Raw genomic sequence first — 14061 nt, forward strand, 5'->3', positions numbered from 1 at the left:
CCATCTTAAAAGTAGATTAGACATTTTAACACTAGTCGTTGTAAAGAATTGCACTGCTTTCATTAATGAACAAGTGTTCTACTTTATACCACATATAAACCATGCAGTTACAAAGAAATTATGCGTTACCGACAACCTGGTAGCTGCGTAACAACCAGCTAACACCTCATGTACCAACTCACGGAAACTATCATCATCATTGTCCATCCACATCAGTTGCATGACATTTACAACAATCAATCGATATGCTTTGAAATCGATTATAGGAGTTTTTTTTAAAACAGATAACATTAAGGTGATGTTTGTTTTTACTGTGTAAGATCTGCAAAGCTCTTATGTCTGTGCCGCGTAGATCACGTGCAGACATTGGGCTTCGCAGACCGTTTGTTTTTTAAAAGACAGAAGCTCTTCTAACGCCTGCGCGGCGCAGACGTGGTCTTATGTCTGCAGTCGTCTTCTAACCTCTTCAAAGAGGTTTTATATTTAATTTTATATTATATTTGATTTTAATTTTAATATTAATTTTTTAAATTAATTAAATATTATTTTTTTAATAATATATTATAGATATTAATTTTAATATTAACTTTTTAAATAAATTAAATATTAAAATTTTGATATTATATTATAGATATTTAATTTTATATCATATAAATTATTTTATATATTATTAAAATTATATTTATTTTAATTATTTTGATTTAAGTTTAAATATAATATTTTTTTGGATTTGCTATTTTTAAATTATATTTAAACTTTTTACAAAATGTAAGTATTTAAACCACATTGCTTAATAAAAAAAATGATTTCATTGTTTGATAATTAAGATTTTAAAATATAAAATATAAAAAATTATAAATTATGTTTTTAAAATTTTAAAATATAATCAAAATTAAATAAAAAATAATCATAAAATAATTTGATAAATTGAAAAAATATTTTCTAAAAATATCATATAATTATAAAAATAAATTATGAATATATATTTAAAAAATTAAAAGTATTACATAATTACATATTTTTAAAAATCATATAATTTAATGATCATTTATAAATTTTATTCTATAAAACTTATAAAACTAATAATACATGTGATTATGTGAGACTTATAATATAATTAATGAGATGGTGTTTGTTTTTCTAAAAAATTTATTATTGTAGTTGTATGAATTATTTAAATTTCAATATTGTAAAACTCAAATTATTTAAATCTCAGTATTGCAAAACTCTTTTAAGTTTAAAAAATCAGTTTATTTATATTTCAGTTTATTTTAGCAGTATGTAGACGTTAAAAAACAAACAGTCTTCTTCTTGCAGACTGCAGACTTTTGATCCATCTTTTCTGCATATGCCTGTAGATGTGGTCTGCAAACTGCAGACCTTTTACCTCTGCAAAAACAAACACCACCTAAGTTTATGTTAAAATAAGGATAAACTATTATAATTTTAATATTTATACATAATTAAATGCTTGTGCATTTATGAGTAAGCATGTTTGGTTGATTAATCAAGTTACTTAGTTCTGTTTTATCATATTTTCTTATATCATATGTTCTAGATCCACTAGAAGCATCCCCTTCCTTCCTATGGTGTATCATTTTTCATTCCCTATAGGTAGAATTAGGATTAGAATTAAGATTTATAAAACATATTTATGCATCTATATAGTAAAATAAATTAAGTAATTATTATGTAATAATTAAAATACAAATTCTAATAATTCAAGTAATTGAATGGCATTCAAATAATGGAACTATCATTATTGTATATACCTGATTTTATTGGATATGCTCATTTAGGAGCTCCTTATTTTCGTTTAATTCATAAATCAAGTCAAATAGTAACACCATGACACGTGTTACACACGAATGACCATTCAAAATAAGGTGTGTCATGCAATGGCCGACTGCCTTCAAGAGATGGAGCGTTAATGAAAATGAAGTAGAAAATGTCACAAAATCCCACCCACGAAAAGCAACATTTCGAATAACAATAAATGGGTAAACTAAAGTCAAGAAGCAACCCCCCACTAGAGCTGTTTCCACTTTCCATGTTTTGTATTTTACTTTGTGCAGTGCCTCAACTTGATCTTCAACATGGAAGGTTTTAGATCCAAATCATACAGGGATGGAGAGGCGCAGAGGGAGAGTTACTACGAAGGAGGGCCAAGGAACATGCAGGACCTCAGATGTTACAGCGCCGGTGGTTATGCAAACACTGTTCAACCTAATCAGATTAAGTTGAAGAAAAGCAAAAGCACTTTTGGGCCTTCTTCAAAAGCCTGGAGCTTCAATGACCCTGAGCTGCAGAGGAAGAAAAGGGTTGCTGGATACAAGGTTTATGCAGTCGAAAGCAAGATGAAAGGGTCTCTCAAGAAGAGTCTTAGGTGGTTCAAAAACACTTGTGCCCAAATTGTCTATGGGACATTTATTCCCCCCCCCCTTTTTCCCAACTTGGGATACGGTAACTTCTCAAGAATCTTGAAATGAAATTTCCATCATCCGTTTTTGTATGGTTTTTTTTTCTTTAATTCTTCTCATGTCTTTGTCGACACTAGACAGTAATCAACCTATTACTTTCAAACATATTACCTCAACAGTAGCAACAAATATAAAAGAGGTTACAATATTGATATAAAAAGGCTACAAATAGCCTGCTTTTGAATTTTTAAGTATATGTTACATGATCTAAACAAATAACACTTTACTGAAAAAGGTAGCAAAGACATCTAAACCTGTATATGGTTTCTATCATTGGGCGCCTCCACATTCTGTCTTTGTTAATACTTACAGTTATAATTCCCAACTTTGAGCTCTTCTAATTTGAAAAGTAAACAAAACAAAATAGACGGCTTCTAGCACGAGTGTATGCGAAAGTATGTCATCATAAAATTTGTTGGCTGCCGGGTAGGCCGTGGTAGTAGTCTAATAGGGTACCCTCTCATCGTTACTAAAATGCAGGCTTTCAATGCCCCTCATAGCAGACTCCAAATTCTTTACATTTGAGGTGTTCCTACCAGAAGGTTGCTTGTTCTCCGATAAAATGGGTGTGTTTCTTTGTCTACTGGAGATTTTTTGGAATGACCTTGAACTTGCATCGATGGTACGGAGGTGACGGGGTTCAGAGTCACCAACTGTGATTGCTGCTGCATCACGGTTGCAAGAGATAGCAGCTCGCCTTGAAGATCCACTTGAAGGCAAGACATTAGAACCAGCCAACTGCATAAACCAAGGAGGAACAATAACTAGAAAGGGCATTCAAAATCACACACCCATTTTACCAATTTCAATCAGATCCCGGGGGGGGGGGGGATTATGCATGAGGAGAAAGAATACATTTCGTTACCTTAGGATCTTTAGCAACAGGACAATCATTTGCTATTGGACTTTTTTGCTTAGCCACGTTTCTAGAATTTTCGATAGGGCCAGAATGCCTCCTGAGTGTAGGATCTCTGGAAGACCAACCAAAAGGTCCAACTTTTCGACCTGCGGAAAATCAATCATATTAAAAATACTATGAATGAATAAGAATCAAACAAAACGGAAACTATTGTTAGATATGACTAGGAAAAAAAAGGCATACCTGATTTCCTATCAGCAATGGCAACTGCAGGAGGTATGCCAGAGCTAGTTCCAGCACCAGGGCCCTGGAAAACATTAAAAATGCAATATACAATTGATAAAAACTAGTTAAAGGTGATTCATAGACGCTAGAAGCCACTAAATTACCTAGTCTGGCAAACTACTTACAAGAGCACGGGCAGGAGGATTGGAAATCTGAGATTGCTGATACTTTAATATTGTCCAATCAAACACGTAATCAAACTGAAAACCTGAATTCAGAAGGAAAGCTGACAGATTGAGTAGAAGTTTCCCATATTATTTGAATATTAAGAAGTGCAATCAAGTAAACAAGAAAAAAGGTAAAAGAAGGAAGAACATGGGGCAGATAAAGTTCTAACCTTCACGAATGAAAAGTTCACGGAACAGGCATCTCAGATAAGAATAATCTGGTTTATCATCAAACCGTAGGGATCGGCAGTAATGGAAGTAGGATGCAAATTCAGATGGATATCCTCGACACAAAGCCTAAGATGAAACCAATAAGTTTTCCGGACCTTCAAGTTGCAATAACAAGACATAATAAGACATTAATTAATTCACCTCAATAGAAGTTGAGACTTTCTTTTCACTTATCTTGTCATACTTTTGCTTCTTAGTTCCAGCTCTCAGTCCCTGCCAGGGAAGACTGCAAAGACACGGGGTTATGCCTAAATTATCCCAATTGCTTTGCTCTATGTGAAATAAAAGTGGTGGGAAGTAGTTACCTTCCCCTTAAGAAATACATTAGAACATATCCAAGTGTCTCTAAATCATCTCTACGGCTTTGCTCTATAGAAAGATACAGAAAAACAGTTAGCAAAGCAAGCTAGCATGCAATATTTAACAATTAGGGGCTGTTTGTTTACTGCTGAATGGAACCATTCAACACCGAATGCTGAACCGTTCAACATTCAGTGTGTTTGATTCTCACATCTGAATGAAGACTATGTTGAATGAAACAACAAAACACTACTGAATGATTCAGCATTAAAGTACATTCTGAATCATTAAGCACCCGGTATTTTACCATAATACCTATTTTTTCACATGTCTTATTAAACAATCATATCTTATAATATAATAAATCATTATGAAGGTAAAAATGAAAATATTCATAATTCAGATTGTATATTCAGAACTATTATCAAACAGCATGTCACATTCAGAGTCAATTCATACAGAGCCTTTGAATCATTCAGGCCATTGAATCATTCAGCGCTTAATCATTTATTTTATCAAACAGCCCCTTACTCTCCAGGTTATCTGAAGTTAAAAAAAAGGTTGAAAAGAATGTCCTACCAATTCCAAGATGAGTATTCATGCTTGCGTATCTTGCAGTTCCTGTAAGATTTTTGTTTTCCCTGGCAATAAATACAAGCACGTCATAAAATTTTTAATCTGAACAAGTATTGCATAGATTTATATTGTATACAGTAAATCAGTATAGCACAAAAAAGTTCTACCTGAATAACTGTCAAGTTCTTTTAACATTCACTGTCAAACAAAAAAGGTTTTGCCAGAGGAATTGTGAACTTTTAACATTCAATATTAAACATTAAAGAAACATATAGTAACTACATGAGCATTGTAATAATATTGATAAAAGCTAACAGATCTACACATTGAAGCATTTAACTTTAACAACTGGTGCTCAATAGAGAGAACCTATTCCAATGGAATAACTTCCCATGTTGATTATTATAAAGTATTAGCAGAATAAAATAAAAAATAAAAATAAAGAATTAGAAGAATATGAACACTAAATCTGAAAAGGAAGAAATTATTTGAATAAGAATAAATCGCCACATTAATTTTTTTTAAGGAAAGGATATGACATTTGAAGAAACACTATTAAGGGCTTGGACCAACCAGTACGAATTTGTTTCTATTTATAGTAGAAAGGAGCCTAAAACTATCTAAATACTTTATGAAATTGTCGAAAATTGAACGATTTTCCATCAATTAAAAAAAATAGAGGGAACATGAAAATTTGGTTTTCCTCCATATGATTTTTTTTATATATTTTATTTGAAAAACTATAAAAACAGGAGACAGAAAATGTCATGGTTTGAGAAATAATTTATAAAGATGCAATATTGAAATAAAAAATCTTAGAAGAAAAACTAGTTTGTAGGATAAGCTAGCAATTAAAAAAAGTTTAAAGTTGTGACAATTTAAGTCAAATATATAATATTTTGAGGGTACCAGTTTAATTTAATATAAATATATATTAATAAGATTTTTTGAACAATGAGAAATAAAAAAACTTTCAAACATTTAAGTTTTCAAAATATTTGTGTGTGTTGGGGGGAGGGATGGCCCGCTCTGGTCCTTCTTAAGAGCCACCGTTGAATATAAGAACCCTTGACACGAAGCCAAATATCATACGAAAAAGCATAAAAAAAACTTTCAAGAAATCGCACTAAAAATCAGTATGGCGTGACATGAATTCAGTAGCACCATTCAGCTTCAAACAAATATTTAAGAAAATAAAAACACTGTTCCGGAGTAATCGATTGAACTAACCTATAAGGGATATGTCGATGGGTTGAAGTATCCCTGTACTTCTTCGCCAGACCAAAATCAATGATGTAGACCTATATGCAACATCAAGTACAAAATCAGCATACCAAGAAGCCAGATATCCTCAACAAAAAAAGGAAGTAGATTGGAGATAATACCTGATTTGCATGCCCTCCTAAGCCCATGAGGAAATTGTCTGGCTTGATATCCCGATGCAGAAATGATTTTGAATGAGCATATTCAACTCGATTGATCTGATGGCAATGTGCAATCACCAAAAACTGTGAGACTCAAATAAAACATACCAGAACAGATCACACATAATGAAGGAAAACTTACCATCTGATCCGCGAGCATGAGAACAGTTTTGAGTGACAGTTTTCGACTGCAGAAGTTGAATAAATCTTCAAGACTAGGCCCCAGTAAATCCATCACAAGGGCATTATAGTCACCTTCAATGCCAGACCATCTCACATTTGGAATTCCAGCTGCCAAAGATATAAGTACACTATTAATCACACAAGACAAATAGGTAGGATAGATCAAATAGGTAGGACACAAGCATGAAATTTGATCTTTACTTCCTCCCTGCAGTATTTTATACAACTTCGATTCATACAACAATTGCGGATGCTTGGTCTTCACATTTTCCTGGTCAAAAAAAAAATCACCAATATTTATTGGAACAATCCATGCAATTCAAAATTAACACAATAAACAAAAGAAAGATGCATGGTATGTCAAGTTAAAAGTTGTTGCAGAATAAATTGCATTATCCATATCATATAAGACGAACATTTCTAATAGAGTAGTACACTCAACAGACAGATGATAGCTATGCCACCTGGAATGATTAAGCGGTATGCTGTTGCATGATTAAGAATTCGATCCCTAAAATGACAATAGAATCACTTTCACTTCGAGAGCTGAATATGCTATCATGCAATTCATCTTGTGAGAAGCTCACAACCAAAAGTGCTCAAATCATTATAATTTAAGTATCATGGATGACAATAGCATGAGCCAAGCTCCAGAGTTTATGGATCTCTGGAAAAGATATGCAAAACCCACAGATCCTTGCTCACAGCATTCAAGTGGCTTCAATTTAACACGGTAAATAGACGCAAAAGTAATCCAACTGAATATCATAAACAACAAAAATTATAACCCTAATAGTGCTAAAACATTCAAATTGGACCATTGAACCAAATTTGGAAGTAAATTACAATTGAACAACCAGTCATAGCGATAACAGCATTACACGGATTTTTTTATATAAAAAAACTGCTTAACAAATCAAACTGGCAGAATTCAATTAATTATCCACTAAGACACTAACTGTTAAAAAATTGCAACGAAAATGCAAACAAATTAAGATGAAAAAGTTGAAGAATTCGAAATAAGAAAATAACTTACAAGCTTAATCGCAACATCTTCATTCGTTTGAATATGTGTACCTAAAAATTAAAAGGAAGTTTGCAATAACAGAAAAAGAAGAAAAGCCATAGAACTTAAAATATAAGAGCATAAATAAATAAAAAATAATAAGCACAAACCAAGATAGATCTCTCCAAACGATCCGCTACCGATCTTTCGACCTAGTCGATACTTGTTCCCAACTACTGGCTCCATAACAGCCGAAATAAACAAAGTTAAAGATGAAGAAGAACGAAAAACCTATTTTCCCGTTTCTCTTTCGCTGTCGATAATGCTCAATTCAGATTAATATATTTAGAAGAAAAAGAGAAAAGAAAACCCTAACAATTCCAGCAGCAAAAAGGAAAGAAAAAGAAGGAAGTGACGGTGGAGTCGAGAGAGAGCTGAGGGGATGTGAAGAGTATCAGGAATCGACGGCGTAAATGTGCTGTTGAGGGTGGACACTGGGGACGTGGAGGGAATAAATAGGAAAACTTCATCTCCAACTCGATAACTCCGAAAATAAATAAAAAATGAGATAAAGGAGAAGACGAAAGATTGCGGGAAGCTATTATTGTTTAGGGTAAATTACAAAGTTAGCAACTAAATTTTATTCTTTCACCTATTTCATTCACTTTATATTTTTTCAATTTCTTCAATGAACTTAATGGCAATTTCATTTAAAAATACCCAAAATTAAATAACACCTATTTGGCACCGTTTATCGAATATGTAGCAAACTAGCACCCTTTCTAACAGATTAAGGCAGAGGTGCGTTGTGTGAAACGCGTATTGCTGAAGTGGAGGAAAGGCGTGTTGCAAGGGGCTTGCTATCTTGGGTTTATGTTAATATGGCGCCACAGTGGAAGATACAAACAAAGGCGCTTTAGAAATCATTTGTAGGATTTTTTTAGTGGTTTAGGGTTTTTTATGTTAGAATGATTTAGAGTTTTTTATATAATAGTTTAGGGTTTTTATTTGTTAAAGTGGTTTAGGGTTTTTATTTGTTAAAGTGGTTTAAGGTTTTTATTTTTTAAGTGATATAAGGTTTATTGTTTAAATGGTTTATGATTTAGTGTAAAATTAAAATCTTAATCACAAGAAAATCTAAACTGAAAATATTGAATCCTAAAACATTAAATGGAAAAAAATAGAAGAAAGCCACATCTTGTAAAAAAAAAAGAAAATAAAATGACATAAATTGAAAGTACAAGAAAATAAAATCACATAAATTGAAATATTAGAAAATACAATTACATAAGTAATGGTAAACGGTTAAGTGTGATAAAAGAGATAGACATTTTTCCTATTGTGACCTAGGTTTCTGCAATGCCCACATATTTTATTTTCTTTTGACGTTTCTCGAATATCTATATCGCAATGAATTCGAATAGATTTTGTACGAACTGACTCCCTTAATAACAACGAATCTGGTATAATTATAAGTCAAGTTTGAATCTCATTTGAGTCTTATTCATTACTATTGAGTTAATCGATTGACGAATATGGCCAAGAGGGGGTGAATTGGCAATTAAATTTTGGTGGAAGCTTTTGTAGAAAATTGAAAGAAATTTGCACAGCGATTTAGAGTGGTTCGACTTTCTCAACCAAAGTCTACGTCCACTACCTTAGCTATCCACACTAAGGATTTTCCATAAATTCACTAATTTGTCTTTCTTTTGAGGACAAAGAGTAACCTTACAAACCCTCAAGAATTATACCCCAAATTCTTGAGAACACTCTCTCCCAAAGAGAACAATACAAATTTGCAAACTTACAAGGAAATCCTCACAAGGTAGATTGTTTGCACAATTCTAGAACAAAGAAAAGAACACTCAAGAATGAATACAATTGAGCACAATAAGTGTTCTTGAAAGCAAAATGAATATTGAATGAAAGATAGGCTTGAAATGCTCAAACTTGAGGTTTGATGCTTTCTCTTTGATTCTCTCTTGAATCTAGTTGCTTGATGTTTCTTGTTGTTGATCAATGGCTTCTAAGCTTGCTTAAATACACCTTGAATCACTTCTGAATGTTGAGGATCATTAATGAAGTTATTGTAGTCGTTTAAGTGTGAAAACAATTAATATTTCTGCTTGGAGTGTGGGGGGAATCGGTTCCCTAAGTGTAAAATTCAAATATTTCGACCGTTGAACAGTGGGGGGAATCGGTACCCCTGGGGGAATCGGTTCCCTCCGAGCATACTAGAATTCTCGGAGCCAAACCATTCAAGGGTAATCGGTACCCCCTTGGGGGGAATCGATTCCCTCTGAGCAATCTGGAATTTTTGGTTTTGAAATGGTTCGAAATATTTTGTAAAATCGTTTTGAAATTATTTTAAGATTAAAACTTAATTTTACACTTGAGTAAGGATTTAAAATGAACTTTGAAATACTTTGAGTAATATTTTGATATTCGATTTAATATATCGAATATGCTTAGAAAAATCTTTTTCAAAATTAAAATTCTTTTAATTTAATTTATTATATCGAAACATCAAAATGTTTTCAACAATCTCACCCTTTTTGATATAACAAAACATTTTAAGATTTTCTAATTTCAAAATGAATTTTGATTTTGAAAATTACTACTTCCCCTTACTTTAACACTACTCCTCTTCAAAAACTCCTCTTTTAATTTAATAACATTTCTCCCCCTTTTTGTTAAATCAAAAAGATTCGTAAAAGAATTTAAAACAAGGTTTTGAAATCATTTAGCCAACTGATTATATATATAGTTTAAGCTGCTAAGATCACAATCAAGAGAAACATAAGTCATTAGTTTCATAATCCAATATTCATAAATAATGTGAAATGGCAAAAAATTGGTCATAATGCAACTAATATGTAAATGATGCAAAAATAAACATTAAGCTCAAAATGAAAGTGAAAATCAAACCAGATATATAAGCATGTAAGTTCAAATATCCAATTATCCAACAAATTCAAACACCCAAAATAAAACAATCCATGAACATCAAAATGTTTCACAATTAAAAGTTCTGAGTTCGGGATAATAAATCCATTGACCCATTGACCCTAAGACCGAGTTTGATAAACAAATTACTAAGGAGACAACCATAAACCAAGGTTTCTATATTCTTGAAAGGAATAGTGTTTATGAAAACTCACTAAAGATGATCTGTGGTAGATTAATCTTCTTTTTATGTTGGATACAATATATCCATGTTCCTAAGGGAGGAGTACCTACCTCCGGATGGTCTAAACCACTAAGAGATCAAATAATGAAGGAATCTATCACGATGAGTTCTTAGGGTACTCTCACTATCCTTAGACTTATAGGGTGAATCCACAGTCTCTTTTTCATTAAACATGAGTTATCTAGTCCAAAAAGGGTAGCGATTGTGCCGGAGTCAATAAAAATGAATTGTCCTAAAAGATAGGATCGAATTCCTTTACTTTTAGATCGGCTCTCGTTTTGGACACATACCACATTGGAATAGAAAAAAAGTGGACTAATTGATGATAAACCAAAGGTTTGAGTTTAAAGAGTTTATCAAACTTCTAGGATTTAAGAGTAGGAAGATATTGAAAGTCCATATCTTTTATAGCTTGGATCGAAGGGATACACTTTTCCCAGATTTTGTATGAATCAAAACAAGTATGGTACATATGATATAGATCTTGTCCACAACCAGGTACGTTGAAACAAGAGTTCATAATGGTCATATTTGGGTTATTTGGATTGGGTGGAGGAATAAGAGGTCGATTTTGACTTGAGCTACTAGACAATGTCCTAGGTCGTTTAGTATTTGACATGGTTTAAGAATCAGAATAAAATATGTAACCTGCAAATTTAAACACATGTATGCAATATAATCAAACCCAAAGCTCAAATGAGTCCTCAATATTTCAAGGTTCTCTAAACCGAATCTTAAAGGGCAATGTTTTGAAAAACTATTTGGAAAATAATGTTTGAAAATCATAATACGTATAGTTTTTATGAAAACATAATTGAATCAAAAACATCAATTAAAATAACAATTTTTGATTTTTTTAATTTCGAAATTTAAAGATAGTTTTGAAATTTTGAGTGTTTTTGACGAAATTGGTTGTAAAATCATCATATAACCAATGCCCGATGTAATGTTCATCTTAGAACTAATCAAAGCTAGTCCTAAGTTCAAAAATCAATGAAATAGAGGATTTTGAAATATTACCTTGAAAATTTGGATTTTATGAGAATGTGATGTTGTTTGCAAGGATTAGAAGTTGAAGAACGATCTAATTCCGACTTGTATTTGATGATTTTGGAAAAAATGGAGATTTAGAGAGAAAGAGAGGATGAACGCCGTTTAAGAAAGAAGAGAGGTTTTGAGAGAATGGGTTTTTTGGTCGTGATATATCCAGAACTCGTGGGGGGTATCGATTCCCTCAAGGAGGTAATCAGTTCCCATTCAAAGGGGGAATTGGTTCCCTTATGGGGGTATCGATTCCCTCTGCCAAATATTTAAAAAATTTGTATTTTAAACATCCAATAGTGCTAAAATAATTAATCCTAGTGGTATTGGCAACTCATATTGCGAAAATTAACTATGTTCAAACAATCAAATTTGTCATTAAACATCATTTGAACAAACTATTAATTTTCACTAATAATCATAAACTCCCCCTAACTAATAACAAGAATGCAATCAAAAATATTATTTTAAGTATTTTTTCATTTATTCTTAAAAGTGCTAAAAATTATTTTTAAACATTAAGTAAAGATAGGTCAGTTAAACCTAATTATCTCCTAAGTGTCCAAAATCTTTCCTTATCTAAGGGTTTTGTAAATATATCCGCTAATTGATGCAAAGTATCAATAAATTCTAGAACTACATCTTCCTTAGTGACATGGTCTCTAATGAAGTGATGTCTTATTTCAATGTGCTTAGTTTTAGAGTGTTGGATGGGATTTTTAGTGAGACAAATAGCACTAGTATTGTCACACTTGATAGGAATGGTACATACTTTAATTCCATAATCAAAAAGTTGTTGTTACATCCATAAAACTTGTGCACAACAACTACCAGCTGAAATGTATTCGGCTTCAGTGGTAGATAATGCAACACAAATTTATTTCTTTGAAAACCAAGAAATCAACATATTTCCAAGGAATTGGCAAGTACCGGAGGTGTTTTTCCTATCTAATTTGCATCCTCCATAATCCGCATTAGAAAAGGCATGCAAGCTAAAGCTAGAGTCTCTAGGATACCAAAGTCCTAAACTAGGAGTGTCCTTAAGGTATCTAAAGATTCTCTTAACAGCTAGTAAATGTGATTCCTTAGGGCATGATTGAAATCTAGCACATAAGCAAACACTAAACATAATATCCGATCTACTTGCAGTTAGATAAAGTAGAGATCCAATCATTGACCTATATAATTTAACATCTACACATTTACCTCCTTCATCCAAGTCAAGCTTTGTAGAAGAGCTCATTGGAGTGTCATGAGGTTTCCCATTTTCCAGTCCAAACTTCTTGAGCATATCTTTGACGTACTTGGATTGATTGATGAAGATGCCATCTTTTCTTTGCTTGATTTGGAGTCCCAAGAAAAATGAGAGCTCCCCCATCATGCTCATTTCAAATTCGCTTTGCATTAGCTTAGAAAATTCTTGGGAAAGACCATCATTAGTAGAACCAAATATTATATCATCAACATAAATTTGAACTACTAATAAATTTTACCTTTATGCTTTAAAAACAATGTAGTGTCAACCTTCCCTTTTGAAAAATCTTTTTCAATTAAAAAGTTTGACAATCTTTCATACCAAGCTCTAGGAGCTTGTTTTAAACCATAAAGCGCTTTTGTCAATTTAAGAACATGATCAGGAAATTTTGAATCTTCAAAACCTAGAGGTTGTTCCACATACACTTCTTCTTTTATAAAACCATTTAAAAATGCACTTTTAACATCCATTTGATATAGTTTAAATTTATGAAAACATGCAAATGCTAATAACATTCTAATCGCTTCCATCCTAGCTACGGGAGCGTATGTTTCATCATAGTCTATGCCCTCTTCTTGAGTATACCCTTGAGCAACAAGTCTAGCCTTGTTTCTCACTATATTACCACTCTCATCAAGCTTATTCCTAAATACCCATCTAGTACCTACAGTAGATTTATTACTAGGCCTTTCAACTAATGTCCATACTTTACTTCTCTCAAATTGATTTAATTCTTCTTGCATAGCCATAATACAATGTTCATCTTTTAATGCTTCTTTAATATTCTTAGGCTCTATGCATGAAATAAATGCAACATAATTACAAATATTTCTAAGAGAAGATCGAGTTGTTACCCCTTTGGACGGATCACCTATAATCTCACCATCCTTGACATAGTTGTACTCTCTTAGATAAGATACTTCCCTTTCTTCAATGGTTAGATTCTAAAGAGGATCATGAGTTACCTCATTTTTTTGTTTCTTCCTTTGATGATGGTTCTTCAACGTCATGTCTAACTTCATTTGTATTTATAATACCTACATCATCATTCACACAAGAATACT

At 32.3% G+C, this 14061-nt stretch overlaps 2 protein-coding genes across 3 annotated transcripts; one reads left to right on the forward strand and one right to left on the reverse strand.

The window, feature by feature from the left end:
- Positions 1 to 2058: 2058 nt before the first annotated feature.
- Positions 2059 to 2512, forward strand: LOC120216836. Its single transcript, XM_039214136.1, has one exon. It carries the CDS (start codon positions 2097 to 2099, stop codon positions 2487 to 2489), a length of 393 nt encoding a protein of 130 aa, XP_039070067.1. The 5' UTR covers positions 2059 to 2096; the 3' UTR covers positions 2490 to 2512.
- A 116-nt stretch (positions 2513 to 2628) lies between these two features.
- On the reverse strand, positions 2629 to 7888 carry LOC120216895 (casein kinase 1-like protein 2). Of its 2 annotated transcripts, none has more exons than XM_039214174.1 (14): positions 7682 to 7888; positions 7542 to 7582; positions 6707 to 6776; positions 6465 to 6613; positions 6284 to 6379; positions 6129 to 6199; positions 4902 to 4963; positions 4328 to 4391; positions 4164 to 4248; positions 3962 to 4088; positions 3750 to 3832; positions 3583 to 3646; positions 3346 to 3485; positions 2629 to 3218 (listed from the first exon to the last, which is right to left on the reverse strand). In XM_039214174.1, exons 1-14 carry the CDS (start codon positions 7755 to 7757, stop codon positions 2925 to 2927), a joined length of 1422 nt encoding a protein of 473 aa, XP_039070105.1. In that variant the 5' UTR covers positions 7758 to 7888; the 3' UTR covers positions 2629 to 2924. The 2 variants fall into 2 exon arrangements, with proteins under 2 accessions (XP_039070105.1, XP_039070104.1); XM_039214173.1 differs by having other exon boundaries at positions 6129 to 6196; positions 6281 to 6379.
- Between the last annotated feature and the right edge of the window lie 6173 nt (positions 7889 to 14061).

Source organism: Hibiscus syriacus, unplaced genomic scaffold, assembly GCF_006381635.1.
Source record: "Hibiscus syriacus cultivar Baekdansim isolate YM2019G1 unplaced genomic scaffold, ASM638163v2 tig00110174_pilon, whole genome shotgun sequence".
NCBI lineage: Eukaryota > Viridiplantae > Streptophyta > Magnoliopsida > Malvales > Malvaceae > Hibiscus > Hibiscus syriacus.

What these genes read in the sequence shown, in the direction of transcription:
- LOC120216895 (XM_039214174.1), bottom strand. Translation starts at nt 7,757, where the DNA reads ATGGAGCCAGTAGTTGGGAACAAGTATCGACTAGGTCGAAAGATCGGT. An exon ending in ATGTATTTCTTAAGGGGAAG is followed by an intron (nt 4,249 to 4,327) that starts GTAACTACTTCC and finishes GTGTCTTTGCAG; the next exon opens with TCTTCCCTGGCAGGGACTGA. An exon ending in CTGTTGCTAAAGATCCTAAG is followed by an intron (nt 3,219 to 3,345) that starts GTAACGAAATGT and finishes TGGTTTATGCAG; the next exon opens with TTGGCTGGTTCTAATGTCTT.
- LOC120216836 (XM_039214136.1), top strand. Translation starts at nt 2,097, where the DNA reads ATGGAAGGTTTTAGATCCAAATCATACAGGGATGGAGAGGCGCAGAGG.